The following is a 19,740-nucleotide window of genomic DNA, read 5'->3' as shown; positions in this document are numbered from 1 at the left end:
TCGGGAGGCCGAGGCAGGAGAATAGCTTGAACCTGGGAGGCAGAGGTTGCAGTGAGCCGAGGTCGTGCCACTGCACTCCTCCAGCCTGGGCGACAGAGCAAGACACTGTCAAAAAAAAAAAGAATTGCTGGAGACTTTTTCCATTGCAGATGAGCAGGAAACCGGCAAAGTGACTGAATAGGATGCCCAGGGGCTGATGAGGGCAGTAAGTTCAAGGCATAGCCTACAGCTCAGCCCAGGGAGGAGGCCTCGGGACAGTAGAATGGGGCTATAGTGCAAGTAAGTCCTATCATCTGCCCCTACATGCACTGCATGCTGGCCTGACTACTGAACCCCACCACAGGAAGCTTCTTTGAGTTTCTGGTGGAGAAGGATAAGCTCATAAAAAGCACGAAAGTCCAGAGAAGGGCAAAAAGCTCTGGCACTTGAGAGCGAGCTCAAGAATACTGGGCCTGGGCCAATAAAAGGCTATAATCTCTAGTACCAAGGTGAAGAGGCACTAAGTGACAAGCTGCAGCACCTGCAGTGTGCCTGGGCCCACTGTGGCCCAGCCTGCTGCTGCTGCCTGTCTGGACTCTGCCCCAAAGGGCAGCTGTCGCTCAGCAGGCTGGCCCCTGCTGTGAGAGCCACCAACACCATGAGAACAATACTGCAAAGCAAGCACTAGGGGGCCCCTCTGCCCTCTGTATTATGGCTTCATCCTGAGCAGCCTGACTCCTACAAGCCATGGCCTTTTTTCCCCCTAGGCTCCAGATCTCAGTCCTGGTGGCACTCAGTTCTGTCTGCCTTCTGTGCCCTCCTTTACCACCTGACTCTCATCCCCCTTCCCCCTCCTTCCATAGCTTTTTCTGTCACCTCTGGGCTACAAGCCTTGGGATGCCTGGGTCATCCCTCCTTCCTTCCTCCCCAGTAGTCCTGCCAAGACACAGAGCTGCACCTTTGGCACGGGATCCCCTGGCCTGACCTGAGCTGCCCTGCTTCAGCAGGGGTGGTGCCAATGGAGCCAATCATAGTAGCACAAGCAAACCTCCCCAGCAGTGGCAGGATAGAGGCTCACCTATGGGGGTAGTTAGGGGTAGGAGTTTTTGCCTTTTCTAAAATAGAGACAGGGTCTCTGTTGCCTAGGCAGGAGTGCAGTGGGTATTCACAGGCACAATCCCACTACTGATCAATCAGCATGGGAGTTTTGAGCTGCTCTCTGTGACCTGGGCCAGTTCACCCCTTCTTCTTCTTCTTTTTTTTTTTTTTTTTTTTTGGAGACAGAGTCTCGCTCTCTTGCCAGGCTGGAGTGCAGAGGAGCAATCTCAGCTCACTGCAACCTCTGCCTCCCGGGTTCAAGTGATTCTCCTGCCTCAGCCTCTCAAGTAGCTGGGCCTACAGGCGCGCGCCACCATGCCCAGCTAATTTTTGTATTTTTAGTAGAGATGGGGTTTCACCATGCTGGCCAGGATGGTCTCAATTTCTTGACCTCGTGATCTGCCCATCTCAGCCTCCAAAAGTGCTGGGATTACAGACGTGAGCAACCATGCCTGGCCGCCAGTTCACCCCTTCTTAGGCAACCTGGTCTCCTGCTCCTGGGAGTTCACCATATTGTTGCTGAACTTGGTGCAGATACCCGAATGGCAGAGCACACTGCAGCCCAGAACTCCTGGGCTCAAGCGATCCTCCTACCTCAGCCTCCCGAGTAGCTGGGACTAAAGGTGCATATAGCGCTGTGCCCGCAGGGGTAGGAGTTTTTCTTTCTTTCTTTCTTTCTTTTTTTTTTCTTGTTCTTCCAAGTCCCTCATTTTGAGAATCAAGGGGTAGGAGTTTGATGACAGCGTGTGCATCTCTGCAGGGACAGAGAAGGGGTGGAGGCAAAGGAGTGGAAGAAAGGGGCAAAACGGAGGAGCTTGTGAAAGTAAGAACTGTGCTAGAACTTTCTGAGCCTACGCCATCAGATGGAATACGCACTCAGGTTGCTGGGTGCCTGCAGTGGCCACAGGGGTCACTGACCTCACCTTCATCATGTCAGTCTTACTTAGGGAAGGCACCAAGGAACCACATTCACTGCTGGGAGTGGTAGCCAAAATAGGGACTCACTGGCAATGCCTTTATTCACCATGTCAGATGCTTCCATACCTGTTACTTGTCGGAGTCCTACAGTGACTGGGCCAGTTCCACAAACGAGGAGAACGAAGCCCTGCTCGATAATCTGCCCAAGTTACAAACCATCTGGTGAGTGGCCAAGTTGGGCTTGGATCTCCAGCCTGCCAGATGAAAGCACTTCTGACCACACACCCTCTGAGAAGGGGCTGAGTGCCATCATCCTGCCTGGTCCCCTCAATCTCTCTGCCTAGAGGGGGTGCTAAATCGCACCTGACTCCCTCTGCCTTTCTCCCAGTCTACCATCCTCACCCTAACAAGACCCTTGGCATATCATGCAATAGACTCAGTGCCAAAGGCTCCTTCCTCACCAGCTGGGAAAGCCCCCGCCACCTCCCCACTCAAATCTCCAGCAGTTGCCAAACACACGTCATATAATCAAACTCTCAGGTTTTATTTCTGTAAAAGCTCCAGCTCTATCTTCCCCTGACCCCAAGTCCAGGGCTACCGGAAGGTAGAGAAGCTCTGGGTGGCAGTGCAGGAGGCATAGGGCACACCCCGGGAGCGAATCTGCAGGGTATGGAAGGTGAGGGGTGGGTTGGGGCCTGAGGAGCCTGGGTTCAGGGACTCGGTGTGAGGCTCCATGACTGTCACAGGGACTGCATAGGACAGCACCTGCGGCCGGTCATCATGGCGTCTCAGCGTGCCCTTGCCCAGGAGGTGCAGGATGCAGGAGAGGACGTCAGTGCTGCTGCAGGCAGACCCCCTACCAAGGCTGCTGACCAAACCTCTGGGAGGACATGGGCCCTTCTGCCAAGCCTCCAGCACCTGGTGTGGGGGAGGAAGGGAGAAGCGGTAGGTTAGAGGCAGCTGACCCCTCCTTGCTTGAGCTTCCACTCCAACCACAGGCTGCTAGGACAGGATGCCCCAAGGACACCAGGTGCATCCCGACTTCACTCCTCACACTCCTACAGGCTACATAGTGAACCACGTGCTTCACCACACATGGACCTACCTTGTTCTGTAGACTGCTCCCCCAACCCCAGCAAAGATCCATCACCCACTGTGCCCACCCCTGCCTACCAGACAGACAAGCTGGTCAATGTGCAGCCCCTCATCCCCATGGGCCTTGAGGATTCGGACGATGAGGCAGTTCAGAAGATTCCGTCTCTTCTCCAAGTTCCGGCCCTCTTCACCCTCAGCTTGCAGGTACGTCTGAGGTGGGATGAGCCGCACAATGTCCCATCTCGACCTGGGTTCCTTGCTGCCATCTCGAATCTTGAGGACCCCTGAAATTAACACCGATCACTCACTCAGTGGAGAGCCCACGAGAAGCCTGGCCCTGCCTCAGAGCAGAGGCCCCTCTGGCCCTAAGTGCATACCTCCTGGTATATCCTTTTGCTCATGAAGGTCCAGGGGGCCTCTTGAAGAGGTGAGGGGCCCAATCGCCTCATTAAGCATGTCTGCGGAGAGCCCTGAGAGCGCCAGCAGACTCTCTACAGCGACCGCCTTCAGAGAACAGATGGGAGACATTCAGGGCCTCCCCAAGGAGTGGAGAGAAGAGGATGGAGGGAAGAAGCAGAGGGAGTCAAGGTTTCAGGAAGAGAGGCACGGGACAAAGTGGGAGACAGGAGAGAGGTGCAGCGGGGCTGGACCACCTTCAGGTCGTTGAGATACAGCAGTAGCCACATCTGCACGGTGGACACATGCAGGGTCTGGTTCCCAAACTGCAGCTCAGCCCAGCCCAGCCACGTCCACTGCAGTCGCCTCTGTGAGCCTCGCTCGAGGGCAGGGTGGCTCTGACCTGGTGATGTACCAGGAAGGGGGAGGGAGACAAAGAGCAGGGGAAAGGAGGGAGTTAGTGTTGGAGGGAGGGTGCATGCTGGTCAAGCTCTGTTGATCTCTACAGGGCATGTGACCCCAGCATTTATGGACACTGGGGCTCCTGGTCTGAGCTTCCAGATCTTGGCCTTCTCTGGGCCTGCCTTCATGGTGAGCCTCCGGTATCTGGGAGCTATCCTATGCCTAGCCTGGTGCCAGGCAGGTTCTCATCAGTGCCTTCGAGGATTGCCCCATGTGTTTTTAGGGAGACAAAACCATGAAGGGAGGAAGGACTGGGGCTCTTATCAAGCTGGAATATTGTGACAGGAAACAATGTCTCCCCTATTAGGGGGCTCCCTGACCACAGGTCTGAGGCTCTTCCCCCTCCTGTGTTGCTGCCAGCTCAGGGATCAGCCCCCAGTGGGGAGTTTAGGATGACAGGTGACTGACCAGGAAGGAGCCAGACACCCCTTCCTGGTGGCCTCAGGTGCCTCCTGCCTCCATCCTCCCCGTCACCCACAAAGAGATTCCCAGGTCTTATTTTAAAACAGAAAAGACAATGATCTGGGGATCAGGTATCTGACAGCACCTGCCACCCTCAGCCACCAAGCTCCTGCCCTTTCTTCTCAAAACCACTGTTTTTCCCATGGCCTAGGGAATTCTTATCCCTAAAGACTATCTCTCCCTGAATCTATAAAACAAAATTAAAATTTAAATTAAAAGACCAACTCTTTTTTTTTCTTTTTGAGATGGAGTCTCACTGTCACCCAGGCTAGAGTGTAGTGGCACGATCTTGGCTCACTGCAACCTCCGCTTGTGGGTTGAAGTGATTCTCCTGCCTCAGCCTCCCGAGTAGCTGGGACTACAGGCATGCACCACCACACCCAGCTAATTTTTGTATTTTTAGCAGAGACGAGGTTTCACCATGTTGGCCAGGCTGGTCTCAAACTCCTGACCTCAAGTGATCCACCCACCTCGGCCTCCCAAAGTGTTAGGATTACAGGCGTGAGCCCTGTGCCCAGCCACAGACCATCTCTTTTCACATCAAGCCTCCCAACATCAGGGTCTGCCCCCAACCCCAGGTCCTTTCCTAGCAGCCCACCCTCTCCCCAGTCCCCAGTCCCCTCTGCCTGGCTACTCACTCTTGTTGTAGAAGTTGGAGTATCTGTTCAAAGTGCCCCTCAGGTAGGAGGGCAGGCAGGTTCTGGGGTTCAATGTGTGGCAGATTGAGGCAACAGGCCAGCAGTGTCGGGACAGGACAAGCACAGACACTTCTGGCATTGCCCCTTCATAGTAGAGGTCCTCATTCTCCTCCTCTTCCTCCTCTCCCTCTGTCACATCCACCGCTGCTGCTGCCCCAGCTCCCTCTTCCTTCTCGCTCTTGTACTCCTTGCCACTGGCCCCATGGCCTACCTGAAGGAGCACAGGGTTCCCAGATGCCATGGTCTCCTCTAGTCTGCTCCACGCCTGTCTTCCCCCACCCTCTCATTTGCTCATCCCTTCCAAGGCACTCACCTGTATTTTCTTCTCTGTATCCTCCAGCTTTAGGAGTTCCTGATCCAGCCGCTGGAGCTGGTAGACGTGGAACTGGCGCTGCAGCTCCTTAGAGGTGCTCAGGCTCTGCAACATCTGCTGGGGGAGGCGGTTGGGGAAGCGACCAATTCTGTCCAGGCACGGGCCCCTCCAGCCATGCTCGAGACCACGCCCAGGAGGACGTTCCGCCATGTAGTGGGCCTACAGTGAATTTCAGGCCCGGGGCCAAGCTTCCAGTGTGGGGCACCAGGTGTGGGGCCCAGCCTCCCACTCCAAGGCTCCAGCCTGGCTCTATCCCAGACTTCCAGGCCCATGAGCTGGCTCTTCCACCATCATCCTGCCTCCCGCCAGCTCCCACTCCCTAGGTCCACACTCACTGGTAATAATGCTCAAAGGTAGTGGCTATCTCCAGGCCGGAGAAAATCAGGACAGCTTGCAGGCACTGCTGCAGCTGTGCCAGCCTCTCCATTTCCTGGGCTCCACCGATCCGGCTGCCCTGGATCTGCTGGTCAATGTGCCGGGCGAACTGCTCACTCACCTGAGCAATGGCAGAGCACAGGAAAGCCATGAATAAGCAAGCAGAGCAGGTGAGTGGGGAGGAGGGATGAGGGTCTGGAAAGTAGATATGAATGCTGGCAGCTTCCTAAGGTGGTTGATGCTTTCATACAACTATTATGTACGATCATTAACCATTGTACAAATTAGCAATATTAACAATTATGGAAAGTGTCTTTTCCCATTGTGTCTAAAAATTCAAACTAATAATAATCATTCAAAATGAGAAAATAAGGCCAGGCGCAGTTCACGCCTGTAATTCCAGTACTTTGGGAGGCCGAGACAGGCAGATGGCTTGAGCCCAGGAGTTGGAGACCAGCCTGGGCAACATGGCAAAACCTCGTTTCTACTAAAAATACAAAAAAAATTAGCTGGGCATGGTGGCACATGCCTATGGTCCCAGCTACCCAGGAGGCTGAGAGGACCACCTGAGCCCAAGAGGTTGAAGCTTCAGTGAGCTGTGACTGCACCACTGCACCCCAGTCTGGGAGAGAGTAAGGCCCTGTCAAGAAAGAAGGAAAGAAAGAAAAGAAAGAGAGAGAGGGAGAGAAAAAAAAAAAAAGAAAGGAGAGAGAAAAAAAGAGGGAAGGGAAAGGGAAGGGAAAAGAGTGGTGGCTCACGCCTGTAATCTCAGCACTTTGGGAGGCCAAGGTGGGTAGATCACGAGGTCAGGAGTTCGAGACCAGCCTGACCAACGTGGTGAAACTCTTGTCTCTATTAAAAACATAAAAATTGGCCAGGCTAATTTTTATGGTGGCCTGCGCCTATAATCCCAGCTACTTGGGAGGCCGAGGCAGAAGAATTGCTGAAACCCGGGAAGCGGAGGTTGTGCTGAGCCGAGATTGAGCCTAGTTACTGATAAACTAGGACTGGAGGCTACACAAGGAGCCTCATGCTCCTGCTGCTCTTTACCCTGCTTTCCAGGGTGTTTCTTGCATTTTAGTTCATCAATTCTGGTTTTCGTTTTGTTTTGTTTTTGAGATGAGTCTAGCTCTGTCACCCAAGCTGGAGTGCAGTGGTGTAATCTCACCTAACTGCAACCGCCACCTCCTGGGTTCAAATGATTCTCCTGCCTCAGCCTCCCAAGGAGCTGGGACTACAGGCATGTGCCACCATGCCTGGCTAATTTTTGTAATTTTAGTAGAGATGGGGTTTGGCCATGTTGGCCAGGCTGGCCTCAAACTCCTGATCTCAGGTGATCTGCCTGCCTCAGCCTCCCAAAGTGCTAGGATTACAAGTGTGAGCTGCCACACCCGGCCACTATTTATTTTTTAAACTTCTTTTTTTTTTTTTTGAGACCAAGTCTTGCTCTGTCACCCAAGCTGGAGTGCAGTGGCATGATCTTGGCTCACTGCAACCTCCGCCTCCCAGGTTCAAGCGATTCTCCTGTCTTGCCCTCCTGAGTAGCTGGGACTTCAGGCGTGTGCCACCACACGCAGCTGATTTTTTAAATTTTTAGTAGAGACGGGGTTTCACCATGTTAGCCAGGAGGGTCTCGATCTCCTGACCTCGTGATCCACCCACCTTGGCCTCCCAAAGTGCTGGGATTACAGGCGTGAGCCACCACGCCCAGCCAATTTTTTAAACTTCTTATAACATGGCTATATACTAACATATGTTCATCATAGAATGGGAATGGAAGGGTGGGTCATTTGGAGGAGGCGAGGAAGGAAGAGTTTGTAGGAAGACACCCAAGGATGAGGCAAGGGTGGAGGCTTACATGGGCAGCTTTGAGAAAAGGGAGCTTCAGCAAGGCTCCCGCACAGCCCTTCTGCAGCGCCAGCAAGAAGGCTGCCCGCGGCCCAAACAGTTCAGAGCTCGAGTTCTGCAGAATATTAAATTGCTCACAGTAGCGTGGCACAAAGTCATCATCCCTCCAGGATGAGGTCAGAAAATTGTTCACCTGGAAGGAAGGGGCAGGAGCATGAAAACACAACCCAACATGCCACCATTATGGTGTCCCTCTCTCCCCTAGGCCTGCTCCTGCCCACCTGCTTCTCCACCACGGCTTGCCAACAGCGCGTCAGGTTTCTCATGATGCTGCTTGGAAGGCCCCGGGTAGCCAAGGAGCTCCAGTCGTGGCTTCTGTTTCTGCCCTCTGTGGAGATCAAGAAAGTGGCAGAGGCAAGGAGTGGGCAGCCCCTCCACTCCAGTCGCTATCCAAGGGGGTGCCCTGAGGCCTTTCCTGACATGCTGCCACCCAAAGTGATGTTCATGGATGGGAGGTGACACAAACCTGGAAGATGAACAGGCTGAGCCCATAGGGAGGGGAAGGATGGGGATGGACAGAAGCCTGTGGTGTACACGTGGGGCCCAGGAAAATGCTCCTGACTAGAACTCTCCACCTGAATCCCCACTACTCACTGGGCCGAGGAGTGGCCGCCACAGGAGGGGGTGCCTCGCAGGGCTCGACATGCACCAGCAGGTGAGTGAGTCGGCGCACCCGTGAGAAGAAAGCCGGGCTGCGGTTCTGGGGGTTGAAGACAGCTTCCTGACACTCCAGGTACTGTTCCAGCAGCCAACCCAGGGGGCTAATGCCATCCTCATCTAGAGGGTGAGAAAAACAAACCAAGGCACAGCCATGTCTGCAGGGAAGTGGGAGAGGTTGGGCTGAACAGCAGTGTGGAGATAGAGCAACTGGACGAAATGATACAAGGGAGGAGCCAGGTAGGGTGGTTTATGCCTGTAATCCCAGCACTTTGGGAGGTTGAAATGAGAGGACTGCTTGAGGCCAGGAGTTTGAGCCCAGCCTGGTCAACATAGCAGGACCCCATCTTTAAAAATAATAAATAAACAGGCTGGGTGCAGTGGCTCACGCCTGTAATCCCAGCACTTTGGGAGGTCGACGCGGGCGGATCACAAGGTCAGGAGATCAAGACCATCCTGGCTAACACGGTGAAACCCCGTCTCTACTAAAAATACAAAAATAAGCCAGGTGTGGTGGCGGGTGCCTGTAGTCCCAGCTACTTGGGAGGCTGAGGCCGGAGAATGGCATGAACCTGGGAGGAGGAGTTTGCAGTGAGCCAAGATCACACCACTGCACTCTAGCCTGGGCAACAGAGTGAGACTCCGTCTCAAAAACCTAATAATAATAAAAAATAATAAACATTAAAAAAATAGAAAAGGCCAGGCGCGGTGGCACATGCCTATAATCCCAGCACTTTGGGAGGCTGAGGTGGGCGGATCACCTGAGGTCAGGAGTTCAAGATCAGCCTGACAACATGGAGAAACTCCATCGCTACTAAAAAATATCAAATTAGCTAGGTGTGGGTCGGATGCGGTGGCTCACGCTTGTAATCCCAGCACTTTGTGAGACTGAGGCGGGTGGATCACCGGAGGTTGGGGGTTCAAGACCAGCCTGACCAACATGGAGAAACCCCATCTCTACTAAAAATACAAAATTAGCCAGGCGTGGTGGCCCATGCCTGTAGTCCCAGCTATTCAGGAGGCCGATGAAGGAGAATTGCTTAACCCTAGAGGTGGAGGTTGCAGTGAACCGAGATTGCGCCATTGCACTCCAGCCTAGGCAATAAGAGCGAAACTCTGTCTCAAAAAAATAAAAATAAAATAAAATAAAACAAAATAAAATAAAATAAGCCAGGCATGGTGGCACATGCCTGTAATCCCAGCTACTCAGGAGGCTGAGGCAAAAGAATTGCTTGAACCCGGGAGGCAGAGGTTGCGGTGAGCTGAGATCGCGCCATTGCACTCCAGCCTGGGTAACAAGAGCGAAACTCCGTCTCAAAAAAAAAAAAAAAGATATGAAAAGAATGATACAAGGGAGTGGAACAAGGTACCTTCTGTACTTATGGTGTCAGCTGACACTTGAGAGACATAGGAAAGGGGGCAGCCCCTGGGCTATGAGAAGACAGCACTGGGATTACAAATGCAGGTGCCAAAAGGGCCAGAACATAATCCAGGTGGTTCTAGGGTAGAGCAAGAAGGAGCTAATTAGTGGAGCCAAGCCCTGAGATAGTAATGGGTCCAGGTGTCAGGATGGTTACCAGGGGAGGTGATGTTCTGCACCACGGGGCTGACCAGGGCCTCCCAGCAGGTCTTGCCCAGAGCTTGGGCGGCCTCGTCGTCAGGGAGGAAGCGGTCAGCAAAATTCTGCTCCTGGCGCAGGGCCCCGTTCAGTCTGGGGGTGAGAATGGAGGAGGAAGGTGTCAGAGGCTTGAGGTATGTGTTATCTCAGTGTCCACCCTGCCTAAGACTGCCAGTTAACCCCCAGCACCCAAACTGAAGGCCCTCCTGGTACTTCAAAACTGCCCTGTGCTAACTGGTATATCCTATTCCCAGCCCACTGAAGAAATTTCTTCTCTTTATCCTTTTTCCCCTCCCACAGCTCAGAACACTCCAGCCCCCTCCCCATGCATATTAAACCTCCATTTCACAGCTTCCATGGACCCCTGCCTGCCAGCTACTTGCAATAGCTTTACCTTTCCCACAGACACAAGTATACATGCACACTCTCACACACCTAGAACTCAGGTGCAGGAGGCTCCTGCGGTCCTCTGCCATGTCCTGGCTCCAGGCCTGCGCCCGAACCATGTAGAAGAGGCGTGTGTGACGACAGAGTTGCTCCCGGAACACTGGCCAGAACGTAGGCTTGGGGCCTAGGATCTCTAACCCCCGAATGCGTGTATCAATGCCACCCTGAAACACACACAGGACTATCTTCACTCGCCCCACACCCTCCTTGGGATGGGCTGGGGTCAGCTATGCCCTCGAGCCTCACACCCGGAGCTGCTTGAGACCCAGGCTGGTCCTCTGGCTCAAGATCTGCCCGTTTATGGGGCTCAGAGCCCCCTACCCAGGGCCACACCCCACATCCCTAGCCCCACCTGCTGGCAGCACTTTATGCGGATCTGGATGATGGGCCAGAAGCGGGTCAGGTTCTCCAGGAGGATCACCCGGCTGGCAGAGGGCATCACATTCACCTGGCAGGGGGGCAGAGAAGGCTGTCACCTCCACACGTGCAGATGGGAGTGCTGAGCCAAGTTGGCTCTAGGCTCCAGTCCCCTCACTGTTTCCCTCCCTTCCCCAGCCCTGGGATGTGTAGGGTCCTGAAAAAGCTATCCTCATTGTCCACCCTCACTGTTTGGGGCCTGGTGGCACAAGCACAGGGATAAAGGACACTACTTTCTGTGGGGCTCAAGACAGGTGGGAGTAGAAAAAAGTAGGATAGGGCCAGATCGAAGCAGGAGGGAAGATCCTGTGAGGGGTGGGGTAATGGCTAATGGCCCTGGGGCCCTACCGAGTTGAGTTCCGTGTGAAGAGAGCTAGTGCTATCACCCCCACACACCACCACTCGGGCCGGCATGTAGCTTGAGTCCTCGCTAGCCACAAGCAGAGTCAGTTGCCTGGGAGTGGGGAGGAAAAACCATTTGGAACTTACAGACAGGGCCCATGGCCAAGTCCAGGGGGGTGGTGCTTCCCCAAAAACAAACACAGGGGCGTCACAGGAAAGTGTAGGTGTGTGGCAAAGCACATGCGTGGGAGCGTTACCTGATGAGGACGCCCTGGTGCATGTGCAGGGTGATGTAGTGGGAGCCGGCGCTGCCGTTGGACTCCCAGTAGGTCTTGGGGTTGTGGTCTGTCAGCTTGCTGGCCCGGTGCGGGTTGGAGGACACCTCCACCTTCTCCCAGCACTTGTCCTCCTTCACTTCCACACTGGAGCCTGGGGGTAAGTGGGAATGGGTGGTGGTCACAGCCAGGTAGGGGGTAGAGGGGAAGCAAACATAGGTGTGGGGAGATGGAGCAATAGGGCAACAGGCACGAACCCTGGCATAGGTATCTGAGGAACACATCAAAGAAAGGGATGTTGATGGACCGGTGGGTTCGTCTGTAGTCTTCAATCTGGCCCAGCACCATCTGCAGCCAGAACATCAGAGAGAAGGGGCACAGGGGCAGGAGGAACACGGAGAGACACATGGAAACATGGATGAAGGAGAGACCAAGCAGCAGTGGGACTTCCTCTACAGCACCAGCAGAGCAGGCCCAGACGGGGAAGAGGGGCAGGGAAACAAATGTCCCAGGGTCACTAGAGTCACCTGTTGTTCCCAGCCATGGGAACACAGCCCTTACCCGCCACTGCTTGGGTTTCATATTCTGATGCTGCTCTGAGCCCACAAGCTCCCCTTCCTCCTGACCTGGATGCAGCCTCCCAGGATGTTGGTGATGAGTTTGCGGTAGAGGTGGGCATGCTTCTCACACTTGAACACCATGTCCCGCAGCTCCTGAGCCAGCTCCAGCTTTCCCAGGTGCTTTTCCAGGGCCTTGGAGATGGCGTCTCTTGCTCCCAGCTGATTCAGCACCACGGCATAGTCCCTGCTCACTGAGGTCAGGCGGTGCAGGAAGAAAATCAGTTCCTGGAGCACCTGGGTGGGGACATAAAGGAGATGAATGACAGGGCGAGGGCTGCAAGGGCATCTGCAGTAGCAGGTACCCACTGTGTACTGGGTGCTGGGGGTGCTACAGTGAGCAAGGCAGAGTGAGGAAGTGAAAAGACAGGGATGGGGAGACACAAGAGCCAGGTGGTTAGAGAACCGAAAACAAACCAAAATGGAAAAGGGCACAAGATGCCCTGCTACTCTAGGGTTCTAGGCTGCTGATTATATGGACAAAAACTGCAGAGAGCATCCCTGGGTTCTTTCATCCAGGCCCCACTGTCCCAAAAAACAGTTGTAGGGCTGTATTTTGAGATGTTCAGGCACCTGGATGGCTGGGAAGGGACTGACAGGGACTGGGTTTGTGCGTATACCCAATGAGCCTGCCTTAGAAAGTAAATTCTACATAACAGCCAAAAATACAGCCACACTGCAAACACCTACTGTCACCATGACCCTAGTTCTCTGAGCCCTTCTGAAGCCTTCTGTGCCCAGGACTTCTCTGTAGCTCTTGCAGGGGACTCTGGTATGTGATGGGCCCTCTGCGTCCTTCATCCCCCTTTCTCCCACAGGACTAGCCAAAAATGGAGCTATTGATGCTCTTAATGTTCTATGTAATATCTCCATATCCTTTTGTGTAAAAAAGAGAGTGGCAAGATCACACATTTGGGTTTGCTTATATTTGCATAAGGGAACATGGGAATGATACATAAATTAATACAAGTAATTACCAGTAAGGGGTGTGTGGGGGACACTGGGAGAACAGGGATTTGGGTGAGAGCAAGAATTCTCAGTGTATACCTTGTTAGAGCGTTTTGATTTGTGAACCATGTGAATGTATTACCTATTTAAAAAAAATAAAATTCAATTTTAAAAGCAAAACTCAAACTAAGAGCCCAAAGGCTCTATCACACCCTCCTGAGCCTTGCCCAGTGGGTGTGCCTTGCCAGTGGCTGCCTTTATCCTCTCCCCCAGCCTCTCCCCAGAGCAAGGCAGGGGTACCTCTCGATCAGTGTTTGGGGACCGCAGGCAGGCCATGCAGGCATCCACGGCCTCGTGCCAGGGGAGCAGCAGTGCCTCAGGGAAGTCTACCAGCTGCTTCAGGATTCTGGGGGCAGAGAAATGTGCAGCCAGCCTCATAGACCCCCTTTGCCCTCAGAGATCCCACCTGTCACCACGCTCTTACCTCAGCACAGTCAGGTGCAGGGCCCTGTTAGTGTCTCGAGTGTCCAGGCTCTGCATCAGTGCCAGGAAGGGCTGGGGCTGCCGCTGCAGCTGCAGCAGGAGTGGCTTGACCTTGTTCTCCTGCGTCCCCTCCGAGCTGAGGGCTTGCTCTAGATCCAGGAGGATTTTCCCAGCTGGACCATAATCCTCCACGAGATGCTGCAGGGGAGTGTTGGGACTCTGAGATGGGGGTTCTTTTGCTACAGGAAGAGGAGAGTCACAGGAATTGGCCATTGTTAGTAATGTGAAGGCTCAGAAATAGATTCATAACTCTCAATCTTTTTCTCTAATTTCTCCTAAAAAATGTTTTAAATTTTTTAACCACCCCCCGCAAAAGTTAGGTTTGGGGATCTAATCTCTTAATGTCCTTGTTTTATGACAATATAACTAATATAAATATTTCTTTTTTTTTCTATTTTTTTTTTTTATTAATGCTTGAGAAACAGGAGTCTCGGCTCTGATCGCGACAATGGGCTGGAGTGAGCAGTGGCCGGATGCTTCCGCTCACTGAAAGCTCACGCCACACCGAGTCTATGCCATTCCACTAGAGCTCAGGGACCATCAACCCGAAGTCGGCTGGACTCACAGGCCGCACAAAGCACACACCATCGCAACCAGAGAACACAATAGATTTATCTATGTAAATTAATTTATAAGATAGAGACGGGGTTTCACCGTGTTAGCCAGGATGGTCTCGATCTCCTGACCTTGTGATCGCCCCGTCTTGGCCTCCGCAAAAGTGCTGGGATTAGCAGGCTTGAGCCACCGCGCCCGGCATGTTTTTTTTTTGAGATGGAGTCCGCTCTGTCGCCCAGGCTGAGGCAGTGGTGGCATCTCAGCTGCACTGCAAGCGCTCCGGCCCCTGGGTCACAGCATCTCCTGCCTGCAGCCTCCGCCAAAGTAAGCTGAAGGACTACAAGGCGGCAACCACACACACGGACGAACCTACAGGCGCCCACCACCACGCCCGGCTAATTTTTTTTTTGTATTTTTAGTAGAGACGAGATTTCACCATGCTAGGCAGGATGGTCTCAATCTCCTGACCTTATGATCCGCCCACCTAGGCCTCCCAAAGACCTGGGATTACAGGTGTAAGCCACCGCACCTGGCCTTTATATTCTTAAAATAGCAAAGTAGCTTCATCTGCAAACAGGAGAGCACTTCCCTTTATTCCAAAGCATGCAGTATGTTTCTCTACAAGAAAAAAAGCTAAATGTGGAGGCTTTTATAAGTCTTCAAAATTATCTTGCAATTTTCTAACTTTACATCCTCCTTCATTCTTGAGGGAACATAGTGCCCGCTTCTCCATTTGTTGCTTCTCTCTAAGTTGCAGATTCTAAGGTGGCATCACTTCCAGAAAGGATTGCATAAAAATCAGCACAGACATCTCTCCTGTGCTAATGCCCTGAAGGTGTGTCGGCTCAGCTGCCATGTCTGGCACCCACCTTCCACTTTGGCTGCATCTTCTGAGTCCTTAACCTGGGCCTGAGCTTGCAGGAGGACATCTTGTTGGGCTTCTAGAAGGGATGGGTAGGCTGGGTGCCCTGCTAGGGCTTCAGGCCCATACTTCTTGTAGACACGGCAGTTGATCAGGTCCCTGAGGGCACTGTCATTGAGTCGCTGTGGCAGAGTCAGCAGCAAGTCCTGGGCCAATTCTATGGGCACGGCCAGTTCAGCTAGGATCTCATCATCCAGAATCTGCCATCAAGGAGAAGCTCTCATTGCAGACAGCCCTGCCGGCACAGAGGCCCCAGGGAGCACTTGGTAGGGGTGGGGCTCTCTCTGCACACATACCCTCCATCCTGATCTTCTCACGGCTGGCAGCTGGCTCCTCCCAAACAGCTCACCAGCCTCTCCCAACTCTGAAAATTCCAGACCCCTCCTCTGCAGCCCCTTTCACTCTCTGACCTCCACTTTTCATCCTGAGCCTTTCAAATGCTCTATACAGTCCAGCCCTTGCAATAGAGTCCTCCAACCTCTGAGTGCCTCCAGGCTGGTTCTACCTCCCCATCTAGGTTCTCCTGGAGGATCTGGAGAACCTCCTGATGGTCAGGTCCATCCAGCTTCTTGATGAAGAAGAGGAGTTCCCACCACTCAGCCAGGGTCAGGTGTTCACACTCCTCAGTGTCCTCATCCTCAGGCAGCACATAAGGCACAGCATAGAGTTCCGTCATGGGCCTCCAGCGCCAGGCGGGCAGGGCTGTGGAAATGGGCCGAGGGGCACAGGGATGTCACTAGCAACTGAGCAGGACCACCGTTACTCTTCTCAGAGCTGACCCTTGCTTCCTCCCTGAGCTCACCTCTACCCAGGACTCTATTGGCCACCGCCCCTTGGTATTCATCAGCCTCAACCATGTCCTCAATGTCTTCCTCAAAGCCCAAGATCTCCAGCATGTGCCAGTGCACCCAATAGGTGCGGCCTGTTAACTCCCACAATACCTGGAGGATAGGGAAAGAAAGAGAGGGAAGGGGAAGGGAGGACTCACTAATGACTGGCTGTGGCCCAGTACTGAGGACTTATAGCCCTCAGGGTGACCACCTGGCCAGGTTTTAGAAAAACCTTCATATAACAAAACAGCAGCATATGGAGAATACACACACACACACACACACACACACAAAGGATGCCCTCTCCTTTGGGGGATGGGCCTGTCTCTCCTCTCACCCTATCTTTCATGGCTTATGCCCCCACACTTCCTTCTGGCCTCTACCACTCCATCTCCCTGACCCTGACCTTTGGAGGAGTCTGGCTATATCAGTTTCTTCCTGAGTGTGAGTCTTCTTAACTTCACAGCCTCCTAAACCCAGATTTTTCCAGCTCTCAGAATGGCCCTCCTCTCAACTACTGACTCTTTTTCACCATCCCAATCCTATAGAAAGCTTTCTCTTTGGGTGGCCTGCTGGAGCCCCTCTGTATGGAAGTCCCAACTCTGCCCCACCCCAAATAGACCCCTAACAGTGTCCCACCATCATATGCCACTCACCTGCACAGGAGGCACGCCGTTGTTGCTCTGCCGAAATTCACCCTCATCCCCAGCACTGATCTCCTCATAATCATCCAGCATCCGCACTCGCATCCCCGGCTGCAGTGTGTCCCGCACATACAAGGCATAGGTATTGCCACTTGCGAACTCAGAACGAGGGCGAAAACGTCTTGACCTCCTGAAGGAGGGCTGAGCCTGGGCAGTGGGGAGCCCTGGGCTCACATCTGCCAGCTGAGGCTGGAAGATGGAACCGGGGGACCGTGCTGAGCTCCTTGGTCTGTCTGTGGCCTGGTCCCAGCGCATGGCTTGCACCAGCTCCGAGATCAGGGTGCCCATGGCCATACTGAACTCCAGCTCCAGTTGACCCCTCTTCCCACTGAACTCCTCAGGAGCAGAGGTGTTCTGGGCTCCTGGCTCCGCAGCACTGTTGTTCAGCTGATCCAGGAGCGAGGTGACATGCAAATACCGCTTCACCAGGGAGAAGAGCACCCTTCCTGGGACCTGTGGGATACAACCTTTGGCCTACATCCACCTTGTCCCAGTTTAAGACCCTCTCTCCATACCATCCTCTGTAGATAGGTGCAAAGGCCTGGTCCCTAGATCTTGTTCACAAGCTCCCCCCACCTTACACCCCCAAAGGTTACCTGTGGTAGCTGAATGCCCTCGAAAGACATGGGATGTTCAGAGAGCGTGGCCTGTGCAAACAGTGCTAGCAGAGCACAGCGGCTGTCAAAATCCAGGTGTTTCTCAATGGCTTCTTGTTGGCTCAGTGACAGAAGGATTTGAGTCCGGGTCCCTGTAACCCACATCCCAATTGGTAACTTCTCCCTAATCTCACCCTTCCTAGAAATCTCAGATCCTCTATTCTTTCAATCCAATCCTTTTGCCACCACACAATGGGAAAGAACTGATTTGCTTCAAAAGCTAAAATTTGCTAACTTATACACATACATACACGCACATAAACACCATCTACAATAGTCTAAACTGTAAATTCTTCCTTTGCATAAAAAGCAACTAATTAATATGAGGTTATTGAAGATAGTCTTTCCTCTTTTGGCAGATAACCCCCACCCTCACTCCCATTCCCACCTCCTTTTCTTCCAACTCTAAGAGAAGGGCAACAGAATCATTTACGTACTGATGAGATCAGAGGCTCCTGCCACAGTGTCCTGTGAGTCCCTGAGCCGACCCAGCCCTTCTGCTTTCCCTTCCTCCCCACACTGCCCCTCACCAGCATCATGGGAGGACAGGGCTTGTATCATCCGGCCTGCGCTCCAGCGAATCTGATAATCGGGACTACTCAACATGTGCATGAGCAAGTCCAGGACCCTTGGGTCCTTGAATACCCCAGTGAGGGGCTCAATGCTGGCATAGGCGCTGAGCACGTGGACAGTGTGAAGTAGAGGAGCAGGAGGGATGGTGCCCATACACTCCTCCAGCTGCCGAAGGGCTCTCTGAATGAGGGACTTCACATCGGTTTCCATCTCCTCCAGCACAGATTTGTCCAGGGCCCCAACCTCCCCTGCAGACTCCTGGGAGGGCCCGATGACCTGGCCATCCTCGCCCAGCATCTTGTGGCAGTTGGCATAGATCTCATCCTTGGACATCCACAGCAGGATGTGCTCAGCCTTGCAGTCCACTTGGCCAGAGCCCCCGTCCCCCTCATCGCAACGCCGCAGGATGAGCCAACGGATCTGGTACTCAGGATGCCCATCATGGCCCACTCGCTGGCGGATCAGCTCATCAGGATAGGCATGCAAGCCAGGCCCCAGGGGCACCCTGAATTCCCTGTAGCGGAGTTCCCCCACCATCCTGGCACCTGGAGCACACAAGGAAAACAGAACAGACAAGCTAGAGTAAGGAGAAGTCAGAAAATCAAAGACATCCAGGAGGTGGGGAAGCAAATGGCAACAGCTGTCAGGCTGGGTTGCCAGGCCCAGGAGTTGCATGCTGCACGCTGAGTTGGGGCAGGCCTAAGCAGAGAACACTGGCGTATTTTGTTGTGAAAGAACACAAAATTTGGGGGCTAAAAGGAAGGTCCCCAAGACCCTGCGGCCTGGAGTGGGTTGGTTTGGAACAGTGGGCAGACTAGTGGGGGCAGGCAGGGCAGCCTTGGAGTTACAAGTGAATCCCAAGGCCTTGGAACAGGCAGCTACCCTGGGGGTATGTGAAGCCCAGAGGGGTATGTTTGGGAGGGAGATCGTGAGTGTGTGTGGAAAGGGGTGCTGTCTCTAAGGACTGGAGCACGGGAGTGTGAGACCCAAGTTAAGAGTCCCGAGATCACAGAGTTAAGAGAACTGGTGGTGGAGTGGGAGGGCAAGGCGCGATGGACTGGGAGGAGGCACTGGTGGGTTGGAGGTGCCTCTGACTGGAGCAACTGGAGCAACTGGAACAAAAGGGCTGGTGGGGGCGCCGCGAGACCCAGGGCAGGGTGCACAGACAAGGTAGGTGAGGGGCGCGAGGCTTGGGGGACCGAGGTTGGAGACCCGAGAAGCCAGGGGCGCGCGGTAAAGTGGGGGAGGGGTGATTAGGCCCCATAAACTAGAACCCCGAGGCACGGTAGGATGGGGAACCGAGGTTGGGTGAGCGCGAGGCTCGATGGGCAAGTGGGCAGGGGAGGAGGAGCAAGGGGCCGCGGCGGGGCTCTGGCCACCTCAGAAGTCCACCGGGGTCCTGGCGCGAGGCCTGTCCTTCACAGAGCAAGGGACGCGGCAAAGATGCTGGCGGCGACTCGGGCCCCACCTGGGCCCCGCGAGGGGGTCGAGACGGAGAGACGGTAAGGGGCGTGCCTCTGCGGAACAGAGCGGCACCCGCCTTGGTCGGCAGCCACTGGGGCAGGGTGGAGCCTGGTCCCTGCCAGCGGCTCCGCCAGCCAAAAGCCACGGCTCATTTCCGCCGGACCCAGCGGAAAGCTAGGGGCCCTGGGAAAGGGCCGGGGAGGAGCCGCGGGTGCCACCTTGGCGACGCAGCACCTCCTTCTCTGCACCGCCCTTTCCTCTTCCTTTTGTCCTCCCTCCTGCGGAAGTGCCCTCCCCGTTTCCCAGTCACAACTGGAAAAGGCCTTGGACGTCATTTATTTCCATCCCCGGCTCCATTACCTGTAAGGGAATTGAGGTGGGGACAGACCCAGTGTCCTGTACTTTCTT

The 19,740-nt window shown here is 54.0% G+C and overlaps 1 protein-coding gene across 1 annotated transcript; it reads right to left on the bottom strand.

Moving 5' to 3' along the window:
• Positions 1-2,518: 2,518 nt before the first annotated feature.
• Positions 2,519-19,700, bottom strand: CUL7 (cullin 7). The gene is given in 26 exon segments (XM_017878197.1): positions 2,519-2,913; positions 3,169-3,374; positions 3,468-3,594; positions 3,744-3,889; positions 5,049-5,319; positions 5,422-5,640; positions 5,813-5,977; positions 7,715-7,897; positions 7,986-8,092; positions 8,359-8,541; positions 9,999-10,132; positions 10,475-10,650; positions 10,839-10,934; positions 11,252-11,357; positions 11,503-11,674; positions 11,778-11,868; positions 12,147-12,374; positions 13,386-13,491; positions 13,570-13,807; positions 15,053-15,305; positions 15,611-15,807; positions 15,908-16,046; positions 16,592-17,092; positions 17,236-17,387; positions 17,826-18,413; positions 19,337-19,700. Coding segments are annotated over 26 exon segments (5,439 nt in total). The 5' UTR covers positions 19,668-19,700; the 3' UTR covers positions 2,519-2,589.
• Between the last annotated feature and the right edge of the window lie 40 nt (positions 19,701-19,740).

The sequence above is a fragment of the Rhinopithecus bieti genome, unplaced genomic scaffold (genome assembly GCF_001698545.2).
Source record: "Rhinopithecus bieti isolate Rb0 unplaced genomic scaffold, ASM169854v2 scaffold_9981, whole genome shotgun sequence".
In the NCBI taxonomy this organism is placed as follows: Eukaryota; Metazoa; Chordata; class Mammalia; order Primates; family Cercopithecidae; genus Rhinopithecus; species Rhinopithecus bieti.
This window is presented reverse-complemented; position numbering and strand designations above follow the sequence as displayed.